The 16921-nt window shown below is 55.2% G+C and overlaps 1 protein-coding gene across 5 annotated transcripts in view; it reads right to left on the bottom strand.

The window, feature by feature from the left end:
- Positions 1 to 7344: 7344 nt before the first annotated feature.
- SAMD4A (sterile alpha motif domain containing 4A) overlaps positions 7345 to 16921 on the bottom strand; it is a 71813-nt gene continuing 62236 nt past the window's right edge. For 2 of the 5 annotated variants that reach the window (XM_068682322.1, XM_068682320.1), the window contains 7 exons: positions 16489 to 16783; positions 15575 to 15660; positions 14584 to 14702; positions 12992 to 13193; positions 12445 to 12571; positions 11465 to 11548; positions 7345 to 9522 (listed from right to left, as the gene is read on the bottom strand). In XM_068682322.1, coding sequence (XP_068538423.1) covers positions 9494 to 9522; positions 11465 to 11548; positions 12445 to 12571; positions 12992 to 13193; positions 14584 to 14702; positions 15575 to 15660; positions 16489 to 16783 — 942 coding nt within the window. In that variant the 3' untranslated portion in view covers positions 7345 to 9493. The other 3 variants (XR_011096720.1, XM_068682321.1, XM_068682318.1) reach the window with 3 other exon arrangements.

Here is a 16921-nt window from a genome sequence, read left to right as displayed (position 1 = left end):
CAGATGCTTCTGCAAGAAGTCTTCTATTCCCTGCCTCTTTTTTTTTTTTTTTTTTAAGGTGTGGGATTTGAAAGGAACCTCCCTGGTTTTGTAATCATGTGAAAAATCTGTTTGAGGTGAAAAAATACTCAGCTTGGAAGTGTTTACAGCTCAAAAAACCTGGTGAGAGTGGATGAGACGGCTAAGAACCAAAACTGTAAAAGAACCGAGCTCTGTTAGGAGAATGACAAAACTCCTGTCCCTAAACCACCACGCCCCAGGAGATCCCATCTCTTTTAGCACAGGCTGCATTTATTTCCTGATAACCTTTAGTGCTAACCTTCAGGAAATGGTTGCTTCTCAGGTACTTTTTGATTGCCACCCATACAAGCAGCTCCTTTGTGTCTGCTCTTTCACCTTGATTTTCTTTCCAGTGTCTTCATTCATCTCTTCTGCACGTGACACAGCTGTGGCTCATCAGGGATTCACTGTCCCAGCTCCTGGGCACAGCTCCTGGGTCCTCTCACCTTGCCTTTTGCTTTCAGGTGCAGGTTTTTGCTGTGGTACAGGTAACTTTTCTCCTCCAGGAGGCAATCAGTCCCTCCAGCAAAGAGCTAGGAGCTCCTTGTCATGTCAGGGTGTCCTTACATATCCCAGCCTCCTGTCAAAATGCATCCTCTGGGTTCCAGTGCAGCTCGTGCCCAGCACTTTATGGGGCTGGGCCTCATGCTGCCTTCATGCTCTCAAGCCAACCATGCTTTGTAAGAGAAAATAGAAAATCTACAAGTCCAAATATTTCTTCCTCAAAGCATCCTCTTGTGTGCAACCAGCAGCTGCTGGTGACCAAGCTTGGTCATGCAGGTGGTGAGCACTGGATGCTGCTGCCTGTGGATGGGAGATGTGGAGCCAGAAGATGCTCTTCCTAGCCAAAAATCTCTCTTCCTAGTGATTGAGTGGCTGCAGTTGAGGGCCCTGATAACCCTGGAGGCTTTATGTAGCCATCGCAACCTTCCAGCAGCCCCGTGGTTGCTTAATGAGCTCAAATTGCTCATTACCTGGCCTCTGGTTTCTGCCCCCGCTGTCTCTATCGAGTTATCGGTGTTGGGAAAGACTCCGCAGTCAGCTCTGCCCTTTGAGCTTTAGCTAAGCCCTTCTGCTGAACTCTCGGAAATAACCTTTATGAGACGCTTGCCTTCCAGTTGTATTTAAAGTTGCAGTCATGGTTTGGTAATCAAGAGGATATAAAAGATTAAAGCCCTTTTTAATAAGCCTGGGCCTGGGCTGGGAAGAGGGACATCAAATAAATCATTGTGCGTGGTATTCAAACCAAATTTGGCTGAAATAACCCAAAGGATAGCATAGCAAGGATTATTTTTTTTAACAGCTTTTGCTGTGTGCTTGGTGATGGAGTGTTGCAGGGGAGGCAGAGCCTCACCTCTCTGCAGTGCTGCTCCAGTTGCAACAGGAAAGCAAAGGTTAAAACCCTGCTCTAAGAGTCCTCGAGCTCCACAGGCCTATTTATTAAATTATTTTAAAAGTGCTAAGACAAATTAGAGTCTTGCTTCTTTTCCCTGGGGTGTCCTAATGCCAGAGAGGCAGCGATTCCTGCGGGGCTTCACGAGTAAAGGAGCAGCAGGGCTGTCTGGCTTTGTCCCCTCTGCACCAGGGAGGCACCTGAGGTTGCCCAGAGGCTCTTCCCACCCTCCTCCCCATCACCCACGCACGTCCAAAACCCTTTCAGCCAGGGACTAAGGTCCTGGGGTGTTATCTTTACATTAAAACCAGTGGTACAAAGGACCTTTGGCTTTTACCTGCTGCGGGAGGCAGAGCTCAGCCATAGCACGCTCCTCCTGCTCTAGCCATAAAAATCACCAGTTTTGGGGTCTGTGGGTGTGCTAATTACCAGGAGACAAAAAATTTGCCTCAAACACCTGCCCTGTTGGTGTCACTGTTGTGGTTTACCCATGGGATGAATTTAGGGCCTGCAGGATCTCTATTTTTCAGGTTGTGCAGGGTCAGAGCCTTAGCCCTGTGTCAGCACTTCACATGGGAACCTGAATCGGAGCTCCATGGGGGTGTCAGCCGGGGGCTGTGCACACCTGAGGTCCCTGCACACCTGGCCGGGACCCTCCTGCTCCCATTGTCCCCAGTGCTTGTCACTGGGGGGGTGAAATCGGGGGGCAGTGACTGCTACTGTACGGGAGTAATGAGGATGGAAGGAAGAAGAAATGGAAGACAGGAAAGGGTTTTGTAGGAAAGCAGCAGCAGTGGGAACAAGAGCTGGTTGTAAAGATCCTATTCTTTGGCTCGGTGATGCTCCTGCCATGCCCATTTACACCCCGAGGAGCAACAGGGCAGGAGGACCTGGCTGGGTGGCAGCACCCCGGCACGCACAGTCTGTGGCTCCCTCTGCTGAGCCCGGCCTGGAGCTCTCGCAGGAGAGGAGTGAGAGCTTGCACGGGGCTGGAAGCACTTTTTGGGATGGCTGCGAGGCCTCGAGCTTGCCCGAAGCCAGTCAGGGGGACAGGGATGGGGGCACCCACCCCACCGTGGGGTGATGCTGCATCGGGAGCCCCTGCGCCGGGCTGGAGGTGGCAGTGGCTTCAAAAAAAGCAGGGGTTAAGTTGCCAGGATGATCTTTTATCTCATTAAAACTGGACAAAAAATTTGTTCTCTGTACAAAAGTGGGACATCTGTCTGAGCTGGACAAGTTGTCCTCCAAACGGGATAGAGCAGCAGGAGGTTTTTTTAGAGGAAAGAAGGGAAATGCTGCTTTGCTCCTGCAGGCACCCACCCTGTAAGCGCTGCCCGTGGGTGCAGCATCAGGCCCTGCTCTGTCTGCGCCTGGCTTTCGGCTCCTTCCTAAGCAGGGACAGAGCCGTGGGCATCTCCCACTGCTTGCTGCAGGGAGAGGGCTGCTCACCCCCAAATTAGACAGCGTGGGTCCATGATATACACTATAGGGGCTTCAAAGAGAAAGTGGGGAGCCAGGGAGGGCACAGAGCACCTCAACACACCTGAAATAATGCATGGCAGAGCCCTGGTTGTGTCAGGCACTGGTTTTTAGCATCAAACCCTAAATAAACCTTCCCCTGGCAGTCCCGCAGGCCACGTGCTGTGGGGTGCCGGGGTCCTGCAGCTGCCGGGAGGCTGCCCTGGGGCTCCAGTCCATGCCAGGACCCCAAAACTCAGGATGTGTGCAGGGATCCAAGGGCAGATCCAGAGCCTGAGGGTGCTGGTGCCAGCCTTACGTTACAGAGCTATTTGCAGAGCCCTTGGCTGGCAGGCAGGCAAATAAAAATAGCTCGGGGACACTGCTGAGCCCGGCGGTGAAGGCACTGCCAAACGTCTCCACCACCGCAGCTGGATGGGGCTGGGCTGCACGAAGCTGCAACCAGCCCCCTGCAACCCCCAGTTCGGGTGCTCCGTCCCCAGTGAGGTTTGGCATCGCTGTCCCATCACGAGGGGGTGACAGAGGCCACGATGAGCTTGCAAAACCCTAATGTCCCCGGCTGCGAGCCCCATGCTGCCGGAGAGATCAGGGATCTAATGGGTTTGGGGAGCGGGCTCCTTGCTTGAAGGCAGCCCCTTGTTATCCCCCAGCCAGACACCTTGGGGAATTAATTATTTCCTCTCCACCCAGATTAAACTTTTCTATAATGGGAAATCCCAGCCCTCCACCAGTGATTGTTCCCCTGGGTGGTAAATGGGAGCACTTTGCACCTGCACGGGGAGCCTGAGGTCAGGACATGCCAGGAGCAGGCTGCATCTCCTCCAGCCTCTCAGGCAGGCTCAAAAAAAAAAAAAAAAAAGAAAAAAAATGTCCCTATTATAAGAAAAAGGGGTGTGTGTGTGTCCCACACAGGTGACAGCACACTGCTGTGACACATGCCGGGGACACCGCACAGCCTGGGGCTCCCCACCAGCTCTGAGGGGCTGGGATGGGAGAAAGCTGCAAAACCACAGCCTGCGTGAGCCCGACTGCCCCAGCTCGCTGGCTGGAAGGGGCTCAAACGTGTCGTAATCGCCGAGCCCAGGCTGGTAAAGCTGGGATGGCTCCGCATCAACATCTCCTGACAGCATGGAAATGTTTCTTCCCCAGCCTTTCCTTTTTTAAGCCTGTTTCCAGTTAGCCCGTCAGCGGGCCCTGCGACTTTCCCTAACCGCACGGCTGCTGCAGACTTCCCTTGGAGCCCTTTCAGCCCGTCTAGCTCCAATTTTCCACCCTTTTTTTTTTTATTATTATTCTTATTTTTTTTCTCCTTTCCCTTTTCATTCAATATTAGCGCAACAAACACGTGCTTTGAAACCCAGACTGCAGACGCACGTACGTGGAAAGTCAAACTGTTTGTGGAAGGAAAGAGCATTTCGCTGGGTTTTAGGTGAGGCTTTTCTTAGCCGCCCTGTGAGGGAGAGGCACTGTGTGGTTGGAGGGTGCCGGTCCCTGTGTGCTGCTCTCCCAGACAGGGTAATTCGGGTGGGATCCAACACCTCCGTGAGGCACTGCCCAGGAGCATCTCTAAATGGAAGGAGCCTGAGGAGATGCTGCTGGGGGCTCGGCCTCCTGGTCGGGCTCAGCAGGGTTTTGCTGGGAGTTTCTTCCAAGGAGAAGCAGATGAGGCGCTCACACAACCTGAAGTAGGCTGTACGCACCTCCTGCTTGCAGGGGACAGGGACAGTGTATGAACATCCAGGGATGAGGCTTGGGTAGCCAAAATTCACGTGGATTTGGGTCTGGGGAGGGATGTGGGTATGTACGAGTCCCTGGGACCTGAGGGGAGGCACCCATGGCTGCAGGAGCACCCAATGGGGTAGGCCGCTCTTGGTAATCTCAGGAAGGTCACGGTGATCGGGGAGGTTTCTGAGGCCTAGAACAAAGCAAATGTTACTCCTTCCCTCATGGAGGAGGCACTGGGGAGCTTGAAGGTGCTGGAGGAGCTAATCCTGGGCACAATTTCGACACCTGAAGGACACAGAGGTGACGGGAGCAGTCAGCGGGGGCTCACAGAGGGACGTCGGGCCTGGCCGGCCTTTAATGACGAGGTGGCGGGCCCAGTGGTCGAGGGGCAAGGGCGGGTGTTTTATTTTGGCTTTAGTGAGCTTTTGGCTTTAGTGAACAACTCAGCTGTTGTCCTGGGCTCCCTAGTGCAGGAGAGGCATGAGCACTGTGATGGGCCACGAGGCTGATTTAGGACTCAGGGCGGTTGTCCTTATGGGAAGAGGCCGGAGGAGCTGGGGCTGAGAGCCTGAAGTGGAGGCTCAGGAGGTTCCTACTGATGTCTGTAAGCACCTGATGGGGGTAAAAAAGGCAGAGCCAGGCTCTTCTCAGAGACACAGGGGGCAATGGGCACAAGCTGAAGTCCAGGAAATTCCATTTACGTGCCAAAAAATGCTTCTTTTTTACTGTAAGGGTGGTCTAAGCCCAGAACAAGCTGCACAGCAAGGTTGTGAGGGTGCCACCCCTGGAGATGTCCCAAACCCCATCAGCTGAGGTCCCAAGGGCTGGGTGGGACGATGATGTGCTCATGCCATGTACTGAGCTCTGCCTCTCAGGGTTTAGTACAAGGTTTAGTGCTAAAACAAAAGTTGCTTCTGCCCAGAGAGGAGCTGTTGGGAACATGCCAGCCCTCGTAGACCCCACAAAAGCTGAGAAAATATGGGAAAACCAGAAGTCGTGGTCCTCACAGCGATTCAGCCCAGCCTTATGGCATAACCCAAATGCTGGGGCTCACTGAGAAACTGCTTCCCCCACGTGCAAGGGGAAATTCTGCTGGTGTCCCGATTCCTGGAGCCCCAATTCCTGCTGATTTCCAAAGAAATCTGCTATCAGCACAGCTGCCAGCGCGTGGGCAGCCCAAGGGGACAGATAAGAGGCTGCGTGGGGAATGCCGGGGATTTGTAAGCAGCAAACTCCTACCATGGGATTTATATAAAGCGAAAACAACCGCCCCACAGAGCTGAGCTACTCCTTTCCTCCCATCCTTTACCCCACCAGGCTGGCCATTTATTTTGTGTCTTTTCTTTCTTTTTTTTTTTTTTTTAAGCGACCATCTGCCAACCTGCCAAAAAGAGAGTAAATAAAGAGGCGACACACCCCAGTGTTACAAAACCTTGTATTAATCATCTCCCTTCACTTTCAATATAACGTTGATATGAAATATAGCCATGATTCCTAGTTACATGGGAGGAAATGAGTAATAAATACATTGGAGCAAGTTTAAATCACAAGGGTGTTTCACTGGTAACAACATTTGAAAACTGTACACTTGCAAAGACCAGCATCTCCAAACATTAGTATTTCTTTATATCAGGAAGCTTTTACATGTAACAAACATGCTATTTCCATATATGACAAAATTTAAAAAATATGCATTGCTTGGCAACATTAACTAGGCAAAAATATTTCTTTGTGCACTAACTTTGTACAGAAAAAACAGGACTAAATGCATGCATGTACAATAAAAGTCTGCCCGGAAACGGCATGCAACAGAAGAGAGTTCAAAGCTCTTTAAAGTAAGCTTACAATATGCATAAATACATAAGGGTTATATATTAATAAGGGAGGAAGTTTTCTGTTTAACATTATTAACATTCCTGTTTTTTGTGTTTTTTTTCTTTTTTTTTTTCTTCCTATTCCTCCCAGAGGAATACACATTCACCTTTAAGTAAAGATAAAGGAATACAAAAAATAAAACTCACTTTGCAAACTCTGATGACTTGTATAAAATCAACTTTAGTGTTCTATCGGAGCTGTGTGCAAATTATACGTCTGCAGGACCTACTTTTCCATCAGGCACATCCAGAAAGCCAACCCGGGAGGGGCGCATCCCCGCGCCCCGACATGGAGAAAGGTGACAACAGAAATCCTCGCGCTACGTGCTGACCCAACCCTGGCCCGTGGCGGACCCCCCCCAGCGATTTGTGTCACGAGCCGAGCACCCAAAGGTGCCGGCTCGCATCAAGCGCCCGCGCTCCTGGCTCGGCGAAGGCCTCGTCCTTTTCAGGGAAGGACGGCGACACCTCAAAAGAAAAGGGCTTTTCCTCAGCGTCGCGGCCCCGCGGGGCCATCCCGGATTGGGGTGCCGGGTTTGGGGCCGCGGGCATCAGCACCAGGAGCCGGTGGGAGCCGCCGGGGCCTCGCGCCCGACGTGGGGCGAGACCAAAAATTTGGTGAGCGCCGGCGGGCCGGGAGCCGCAGGGAACAGTTGCACGTGGGGTGAACGGGTGAATACAAAAAAGAAAGGCACTGCCGCTTTATTACTAAATATTTGACTTCACAGCCTCATTCATGCAACTGTTTTTTTTTTTTTTTCAGTTTTATTTTTTTATAAATAATTTTATTATTATTTTTTTTTAATCTTAGGATTTTATTTGCGTGTTTCTTTTTTTTTTTTTTAAACAGAGCTCTGTTACCTGCACTCAGCACAGGCCTCCCACAGAGCCAGGAAGGACTTCCAAAATGTAACTGAAGCCACTTTTTTTTTTTTGTTTTTTCTTTTTTTTTACTTAAAAACAAGGAACAGCAAACGCAACTAAGTAGTTATTAACCTATACACTGTCAATGGAAAATAAGCTTAAAAAAAAAAGAAAAAACAACAACAAAAAAAGAAAAAACAACAAAAAAGAAAAAAACAACGAATTATTTGGTGGTTGTTAATAACAGACATTATCATGGTTACCAGCCATAGCAAGTTCACAAGTAATATATCCAAAATAATCTCTCTAACAATCAGATAACCTCTGTTTCTATATTCAGCAAAGGAATAAATAGAATCTCAGCTTCGGGTCTTCCTTTCCAAAGCCTGGCGCCGCGGTGCTCGCGCTGGCCGCGGGTGCTGGGTGCCCCCCAGCCTCGCCGCGCCCCCTCCCCTGCCCCGCTCGTTTTCAGGCTCCTCGCAACACTTCCCAGCCCCTCCTGGGCTCTGGTTTTCCTCCTCCACTCTCCTCCCCCCGGTAAACATCACCTCAAGCCTTCCGGTAAACAGGAAACCAAGAAATAGCAAACATAAAACATTTGGCACTTCTTTTTTCATATATATATAAAACTACTTCAAAATGCTGCATCAAAAATGGGTTTCCAGATCTGCCAGCAGCCGCCCCCAGCCCTGCTCAGCCCTCAGCCCACTTTGGCAATGCCCCTGCCTAGGGCTTGGCCCCGAAACCCCGCTCCCAGCAGAGGTTTTTGGCCGAGCCCCTTCTGGCAACGGTGCCGTGACCCCGCTCGCAGCCTCCACTTAGCTCAGCCCGGGCTTACAGCAAAACCAACCCGCAGGAGACCACCCTCCTGCCTTGAGCAGTCCAGATTTCTTTAATTGTTATTAATTTCCTCCACCAAGGCTCTTAGAGGAGGTGGGCACGAACCACCGTGACCCACATCCCCTCCCTGGTGCGTTTCGTGCCCCAAACCGGGGCAGTTTTTTGGTGCTCGCTGCGCTCTCACTCGGTTATTTGTGCACGATAAATGTGTGCTCGCTCCCAAACCTCCCCTCACCTGGCGGCCAGGACCCCCCTGGCCATCCCAGGGCTGGAAAAGCCCCTTTTTAACGGTGTTTTAATGGGATTTAGGGGCGATTCGGGCAGGCTGGGCAGATGTGTAAAGCCAGGATGCAGCACCTTCCCGCTACCCACAAGACAGAGAAACGGACACTCACCGCACACAGCATCGCCCCCTCGCCAACATCCCCGGGCCCTTGGCCTCGCCGGCCACCACGAGGGCGGCCGGACAGACGGACAGACGGACGGGCAGACGGACACGACCCCCCCCTCCCCCAGCAGCGGGAGGGGAGCGCGCGCCCTTCCTTCGACACCGCTGCCGCGTAAGCAACAGGCAGGTCGCCATTTCGGTTGCAAAACTGAAAGGAAGGTTTGTTGGATTGTGTTTTTTTTTTTTATTATTTTTTTTTTTTTGTTTTATTTTTTGAATTTGCTCGCCCTTTTTTTTGGCTGCTGGTCCAGCCCCTGAACTCAGCCAAACGCGAGCCGGCGATGCCATGGGGCGTTTTTGCAAATGGCACCGGTGGGACAAGGCCAGGGACCGGGCAGGTGGCAGCACCCACGAGGTCCCCACCAACCCCAGCCCTTGCAAATCCTCCCCAAAAGGGCTTTGGGCACCCGCAGGTGCTACGGATTCGTTGCCTGGTTCAGAAACAGGGTCTGCCCACGGTGCGCTGGTGAAACCTCACTGTCAGCACCTTCCTGCCGCGTCCCCCCCCACCCTCCCCATGCTTTTTGTTTTTTTTTCCCATCATCGCCATTTATTTTTTTTTGCCGTTTCCCCCCCCTCTTAGCATGGATGTAATAAATGACAACACAAATTCCAAGTCTAGTGATATGTTCACAAGGACAATCTACACATTCACAAAATTAAAACAGGAGAGAGAGAGAGAGAGAGAGAGAGAGGAGAGAAAGAGAGAAAAGGATGCAAGCTGTCGCTGAGGCTCCCGCGCGCGCCCGGACCTCGCCGCTGGACCCGCAGCAGTTGTTCTCCCGGCCAGCGCCGCCGCCGTGCCGTCCTCTAGATCGTGGAGGTCCGGTCGACACCATCTGCAAGCAGGAAGGGAAAATTAGAAGGGTCCTGGGGGCTCACACTGCTCCGCTCCCCCCCCCAGAGATGCCCTGCAGTGAGATGGTAGCGGGGTTGTTCCCCTCCTTCCATCCTCGCAGTGGGGTGTGGGAGGGTTTTGGGGTGCTGGTGCTGCCCTCCCCGGTCCCTGTCCCAGCCCTGGATGTTTCTGCCCTGTCCCCAGGTCACTTTGTTCAGGAGCAGAGGGGGTTTGGGCAGCTTGGGCTTGTGGTGATGTGGGTGCGAGTTTGGGACCCCCCAAACTGTCCCAACTGCATGGAGACAGGGCTGGAGCTGGCCCCAGGGTGCTGCCTTGTCCCCATCCCAGCTAATCCAGCCCGGCAACGCCTGTGCTGCAGGGATGGACACACAAAAACCCCACAGGTCACTTCTGGCTACCCCCAGCCCCCAATCCCCGTCCCAGCAGGGCCGCATCCAGCCGCAGCCCAGAGCCCAGCAGTGAGGGATGCGCGACCCACCCCAAAACTGCACAAACGAACCTGCTGTGAGCACCTCCCTCCCCTCCTCCCCAGCGCACCGGGAGCTTTTACTGGGGCACAAAGCACACCCCGACCCCATTCCCAGCCCTCTGGGCCGGCTCCCACAGCACCAGCTGCTCCCCTGCAGGAGCCTGGGGAAGAACCCAAGAGCTCCTCGACACCCCCCAAAGACCCCATCCCAAACCCCCGGGGCGCACAGCGGTGCTGCCCTCTCCTCCGCCACCCTGCACAGTGCAGAAGGGGCTGGGATATGCTCGGGGGGGGGGCACACGGGGACAGGACACAGCGGGTTTTGTCACACCGCCCCGAGCACCGCCGCCGCCTCTCCTTCAGCTCGGCCGGGCGGAATTTCAGACTTGAAAACAAACAGGTTTGTTACTCTTTTTTTTTTTTTCCCCCAAAGGTTTATTATTAATATTATTATTATTATTATTATTTGCAGAGCTATTTATAGCACGACCGCTTCGGAGAGGCTTGGGGTATGCGATCTGGGAAAAAAAAATAACTCGGAGGAGCAGTACCCTGCGGAGGAACAACACAGTTAAGCCTCGCCTGGGCACACGCCGGAGGAACGCTTCGGGTGACAGCAGTGTCCTTGTTTTCACGGCCAGGGGTGCTGCCAGCACCCTGCTGCCTCGTACAGTCCTCGCTCCCACGTCTCTCTCTCTCTCTGTCTCTCTCCCCAGGACGGGCCGTGCCATCGCTGCAGGGAGCCGCGCCGGGGGCACCCGTCCTCCCCGAGGGCTCCCGTCCTCCACCGTCCGTCCGTCCGCGACTTTCAGGGCACGAGCTGGGAATTCGGGAGGGTCTGGGCGCCGCGGGCTGCTGAGCTCGTCCCATTTTTGCAGGCTGGGCTTGGGGATCCCGTGCTATCCGCGCTGGCAGGTCCGCTGCATCGGTCGGGGGTGCGTGCGGTGCCTCCCCGGGGGTCTCCTCGCCCATTTTCCCTGCCCCTGCTGCAGCCTGGCCCCCTCCTCCCTCCCCACACCTCGTCTCCACGGACATCCCGGGCTGCCAGCATCGCTGGCGCTGCGCCCACAACGGGACAGCTCCAGCCCCGGGGTGCCTCGGGGCTCCCGCATCCCCCAGCAAAGCGGGGCCAGGGCTGGCAGAGGGGTAAAATGCTCCAAAGCCTGTGAACCAGGTGGCGTTGCCGCTAACTAACAGCAGACTAGTGAGCTACCACTAATTACGGTTAGCAAGCTAATTAGTGGCTACGAAGCACGGGCTGTGCTAGTGCTGGCCGCGACCCCTGCCTTCGGTTTTACCCCTCTGCCCCGACGCGGGAGCAGCGTCCATCCCGGCCCCGTCCCTCAGAGCCACAGCCTGTCCCAGCCCTTGGGGGGCGCGGGGCAGCTCCCGGGGGGCTCGGTTGAGGCCGCTTGGACGTGCTGGAAGAGCCCGAGGAGGAGGGAGTGCTCACCGCTGAGCGCGTGCTCCGTCATGCTCAGGCACAGGGACTCCAGCCTGTTGTTGATGTCAGGTTCAGTCACCGGCACCTGGAACTCTGCAGGAGACAAGGACAGGAGATCCCGGTCAGGGGATGTGCTGGGGACCCTGCCCCGTGCTCCAAAGAGCACTTATGGGGTGGGAAATGCCCTTTTGGGTGGGTTTCTCCAACTCCAGGCAAGACCCACCCGCATCCCAAGGCCGTTGTTATTGGATTTGGCACTTCACTTTCTGATGCAATAACCTCAGGCAAGGGAAGTTTGCCAAAATCGTCATTTTCGCCCCATATTTGCTAGCAAGGAGGTGTAATTTGGGATTGTGACAGCAGATGAATGGACACGAGGGGTGGGGGGCTGCTGCCGAGCCCCTTGGCTTTTCCATAGGTGGCCAAAAGGCGCCGCTCCTTCCCTTCCCTAAATACCCCGCTGTAACCGATCCGCGGCCCCAGCCCGGGCAGTATTTCAGGGTCAAACGCGCCCCGGTGCAGGCTTTAAATAGCGCACACGTGTGAGGCTGCACTCGGTCCCCAACCCCAGCCAGCCCCGGGGGCTTGCAGGACCCCAGTGAGGATCCGCAGAGGTGCCCAGAGCCCATTGATCCACCCCCGAAGCGTGCCCTTGTCTTGGGGTTTGACCTACAGCCGAGAGCAGGCGCTGCTTTTGTCATACAGGACTTCTACTGCCAAAATCAGGCGGTTCAAACACCACGCTGCCCTGTCCCTCGCGATGAGCTGCTACGGGAAGAGCATCGTTAAGAAAAACCATGCTCAGAGGATGATGAAAAAGGGGACGCGCATCCCCATGGGAAGGACGGTCTCTTTATAGGGTCAGGCACTGTCCCCTCTTCGCTCCGCCCCGTGCTCTGACCAAGGGCACCCCGGTGGCTGCTTCCACGCCGCGGACACTCGTTCCTTTTGAGGTGTGGATAACAAAAAAAAAAAGGTTTGCTTCCTACCTGGCTGCTGGAACATCAGCATGGTCTGCGGGGAGGTGTGCACCGGCAGCGAGCGCGTCCTCTGCACCGAGCTGTGGCTGCGGCTGGGCATGCTGTTGCTGCCCCCGGGGTTGGCAAACCAGAGGTTCTGCGGGGGAAAAACAACGGGACAGCGTGAGGTGTGAAACAGCACGAGGTGTACGGTGATGTAAACGAGATGTAAAAGGTGTGAGATGTTCGACAGTGTCCATAGGGACATCGACTCCGCCATCCCCACGGGTCTGAGCCCCTTCGCCCCGCAGCCCTGTGTTTATTAATTGAGTTTATTCATGAGTTTCAGGCACCCCTACACAAAAACAGCACCCCCGTGGACTCATTTTCCCCCTCCAAGTGGCCGTGTGCCCCCCTCCATCCCTATCCCTTTTCCCTTTTCCCTGCCCCTCTGCAGGGAGGGGAGCGCCCGCAGGTAACCCCGCACCCTGCACACGCACGCCTTGGGCTTAAAAAGGGGGAATCCGGGCAAATTTGAGAAGGAAAAGCCAAGAAACCGTATCGAGCCGTGACCAACCTGCCTGCCTTGCTTGAGGATGGCGGGGCTGGCGGCGGGGCTGCGCTGGGGGGTGCCCAGCAGCCCACTGGGCCCCAGCAGCCCCAGGCGGGCGGTGGGGAGGTTGCGGGAGGGGATCTGGAACTGGCGGGGGTTTCGCCTGCCCAGCCCTGCCCCGGCGGATCCGGCGGTCGGCAAGGAGTTGGACTGGCCAAAGCCTCGGCTGCGGAGAGAAAAAACATCGGGGTGAGGCGGTGGGGGGTTGTTGTGGGGTCCCGCTGCGGACCCCAGCCCGCAGAGCGGTCCCGCAGCATCCTTCCTCCTGTGGGAGCCCCCCTCCCGCACTTCCCAGGTTAACATTCATTTTTTTTAGGGTTATTTTGCTGGTGCGAAGAGCAAAACGGCCCGGAGCTGAGCTCAGACCTCGTTTGGGCAGACCCCGAGCTCAGGACACGAAACTGCCTGAGCCCCCACGGGGTCGGCTGTGCCAGCATCCCTCCCCAGGGTGGTTTTGTGCATTTAAAAGCAAGGAGAGGAACAAGACAAAAACAACCGGATAATCCTCGGGAAGCCACGCAGCGGGTTTCCGACCGTGCTCAGAAGCCACGGGCGGGCTGGGATCCCAAAACTGGATCAAGCTGCTGGGCGGAAGCACGGCTGAGTTTCTTTAAACCTCGGCCAAAAAAACGCTCTTGCCATTCAGTCCACGAGCGCCGTGAGAAAGGCAGAATTGGCCGCGTGGTCTCGAGGCGTCCCAGGAGCAGGAGGCTCAGAAGAAACTCAAAGTGCAACCCACCAGCACCCGGAGGCAGCGAGGGAACCCAAGAGCAGCTCGAGAGCATCCCCCTGGCGGCTCTGCCAAAGGGACTGTGAGCATTTGGGGCTGGCACCTCCACCTTGTGCCAGGGGCCGGACCAAATGGGTCTGTGAAAACCTCTGTTCTTGTCTGTTCTGCTCCTGTGCCTCCTGTTAACACTAAAATTATTAGGATTTCCCATTCCAAAATGCTTCATTTCATTCCGCTGGGGAAAACTCCAGTTCTGCTTTCGTTGTTGTGGCGTCCCTGGATGTCCCAACACAGTTGGTTCTCCCCAGAATTTTTTTTTTTTTTGAGAAGGGAGAACTTGCACAAGCTTACAATTAAATACACTCAGCAGAACGAAACAAAAGGCTGACGTTATTGTTAAAACCGGGCTAAAAATATCCATTCTTGAAATAACCCAGCCGCTTTCTAGGATCACCCGTGTGGGCTCCCAATCTTTTTGCCATTTCAGGGCTTTTTGGTGAAACTCCAGCACTGACAAAACGAGTAAAGGACGGAAGGACAGGGAGGGAAGGACAGGGCAAGCACTGGAGGGTGCTCTCCTCTCTCTCAGCCCCTCACCGGCTGAGCTGCAATCTGTGAAATGGGCGCAGTCGTGCTTCCCTCCTGCTTTTTTGCCAGGTTTAATCCCTACAGTGCCTGGGAAAGGGGCAAGGCTGATGCTCGGCGCAGGGGTAGCACGAAGCAGCAGCATCCCTTGGAGCATCCTGGCCCCAAATGGGAGATTTGAGGCCGGGCACGGGGCCAGGCTCCGTCCCCAACCCCGCAGCCGCCCCCAGCGCCCGCGTACCTCCGCTGCTGCCGATAGCCCGACAGCTCCAGGAGGGATTTCCGAGGGAAAGACCTAAAGAGTTTTTGCACCTGCTGTTTCCATGACAACAGCCGTTTCTTCTGGATCTCTGTAAACGCCTGGCCAAAAAGAGAGAAAACGGGGAAACACGTGAATGTTTTCCTGAGCGGAACGGGGAGGGATGTCTATGTACGTGCGTGGAAAGAAGCAGGCAGCGGTGTGATCCAAACCCCACCAGCGGGTCCAGAAGCAAACCAAGCAAACCCTGGCCTCCCTCGGGGATTCACCCATCTCAGGACAAAGCTGCCACCCCCCTGGGCAGAGCAGGGCGTCCCCAAAACCCCCACTGTGTCCCCTCCCCATACTACCCCCGCATTGGACCCTGTTCCCATCTCTTTCTTGGGGCCAGGCTCTGCTCCTGACCCCAACACCCCCGGGGGGGTCACCTAGGGTGAGCCCCAAACCCTCGGGGCTCCCAGTAAAAGGTCACCCAGGCAGGGGACGGGACGGATCTGTCCCAAAACGGCCGCTGCTGCAGGCTGGTGGTGTGGGTTACGGGGGCACCCACGTGCCCGCCGCCTCTAACTTTAGACACCTCCGCGCCGCCAACGCAGAGGAGCAGAGGTCTCCGGAGGACAGCCTGCAGGCTAATTAGCACCTGGCTTGATTGCTCCGAGCCCACGGGGTGGCTGTACCTGAGCTGTCCCCTTCCACGGCCCCACACGGCTGTCCAAAAAGCCTCGGCACCGTTTCCAGGCCCTGATGCTCCCCAAAAAGCAAATAAGCTGCAGCACGATGCGCTCGCCCCTCCAGCTCCTTGCCCCTGCCCGTGTCTGTGCAAAGCACCAGGAAAAAAAACATCCCCGTGGGGCTGCCCCCTGCTCTTCCACTCTGTATTATGGGTTAGAAACCAGAGCGTTTCCATCAACAGGGATTTTGGGAACGGTTTCGGAGCGGTGAGAAGAGTTTGGTAGGATGTGCTGCCACTCACCTCGTGAATTAGACACTTGTCTATGAGCTGTAAATAGGAGCTTATGTTCTCTTCATCGGGTCGGGAAACTAAAAGCTGTGTGCATACTGCAAAAAAAAAGAGAGGAGAGAAATGGTAACGGGGCTACTGAGCTGGGAGCAGGGCTTCAGATGCTCCATTTCCCTTCATCAATGAGAAAAAAAATGCCCGTCCCCAATTCCTGCCGTGCCGTCCTATCTTTAGGGCCAGATTTTGTTCTCAGTTACGCTGGTGAGCGTCCAGACGGGCACCTTCTAAGTCCCCAAAATTAGACCCGGGCAAGCCAGGAGCGCAGGACCTGCCTGCCTTCCCCTCTCCCCATGACGACATGCGAAAGGCAGCGTCAGCAAGAAGATCTCCTGCTCCCAAAAGCTGCCCCCGCTGCGAACGGGCTCCCAGGGGTGACAGCAGGATTTCAACCTCTTTCTGAGTGCATGCTGTAAAAGCAAGCACAGAGGAATCCCCTGGGAAATTTTACACCAAGTTCCTAGATAGAAAATGTGTTTTTTTGCAGAAAGGGCCTGAAGCAGGGACAGGGCTGGGGTTTCCTTTGAATCCCTACAATTTCTTTCTGTTCCCCGTCTCCCGTGCGAGCCTGTGGATGGTCCCTGTCCCCCTCACCTCTGTGCAACCAGCACCGACACCTCAGATGGCACTGAGGGGAGGTAGGACACTTCTGAGACCGCACAAACCTGCTACAACAGCCCTGTGTATGGCACACGATGCTGCTCCCCACCTCACAAGTGTTAAGCCCAACGTGATGCCCCGCACCCTACACCCGGCGTGGAACAGCACCTGTGCATTTTGGTGTCCTGCATCCAAACCGGGGCTTAAAAAGGATCTCGGACCCAGCTTTTCTGCACTCAGGACGCCCAAAAAACCCCGCACCCACTCACCTTTCCCCATCACTCTGGTGAACTGGCCGGGCAGATCGCCTTCGGGCAAAGGGGCCCCCCCCGACTCGCCCTCGCAGCCCGGCAAGTGGTGCTGCTGCATGCCCCCCGCGGCAGAGTCCTTGCAGTCGGAGCCTTGGCTGTCCGAGCCCAGCAGGGACGGGGGGTGATGCGAGTCCGCGTCCCGGCCGTGCTCCTCCGGGCTCGAGGTTTGGGAACAGTAGGCTTTGATGGGGGTGAGGATCATTTGGTGTAGTTCCTGCAGCGGGACGCGCAGGTTGCCGCCTTCCAGGATGTCCTGCGGATTGAAGAGAGGAGAAAAGGATTTGTAGTGGCAACGGGGCATCGGTTGAGAACCAGACCGGCACCATTCATCCCAGGAAAACCTCCTGTGAAGCCAGCTCTTATGGTGGATGTCCCCATATACACTGGGCCA

The sequence above is a fragment of the Anas acuta genome, chromosome 5, assembly GCF_963932015.1.
Source record: "Anas acuta chromosome 5, bAnaAcu1.1, whole genome shotgun sequence".
Lineage (NCBI taxonomy): Eukaryota > Metazoa > Chordata > Aves > Anseriformes > Anatidae > Anas > Anas acuta.
Note: the sequence above shows the minus strand (reverse complement) of the source record. Positions and strands in the feature narration are given on the sequence as shown.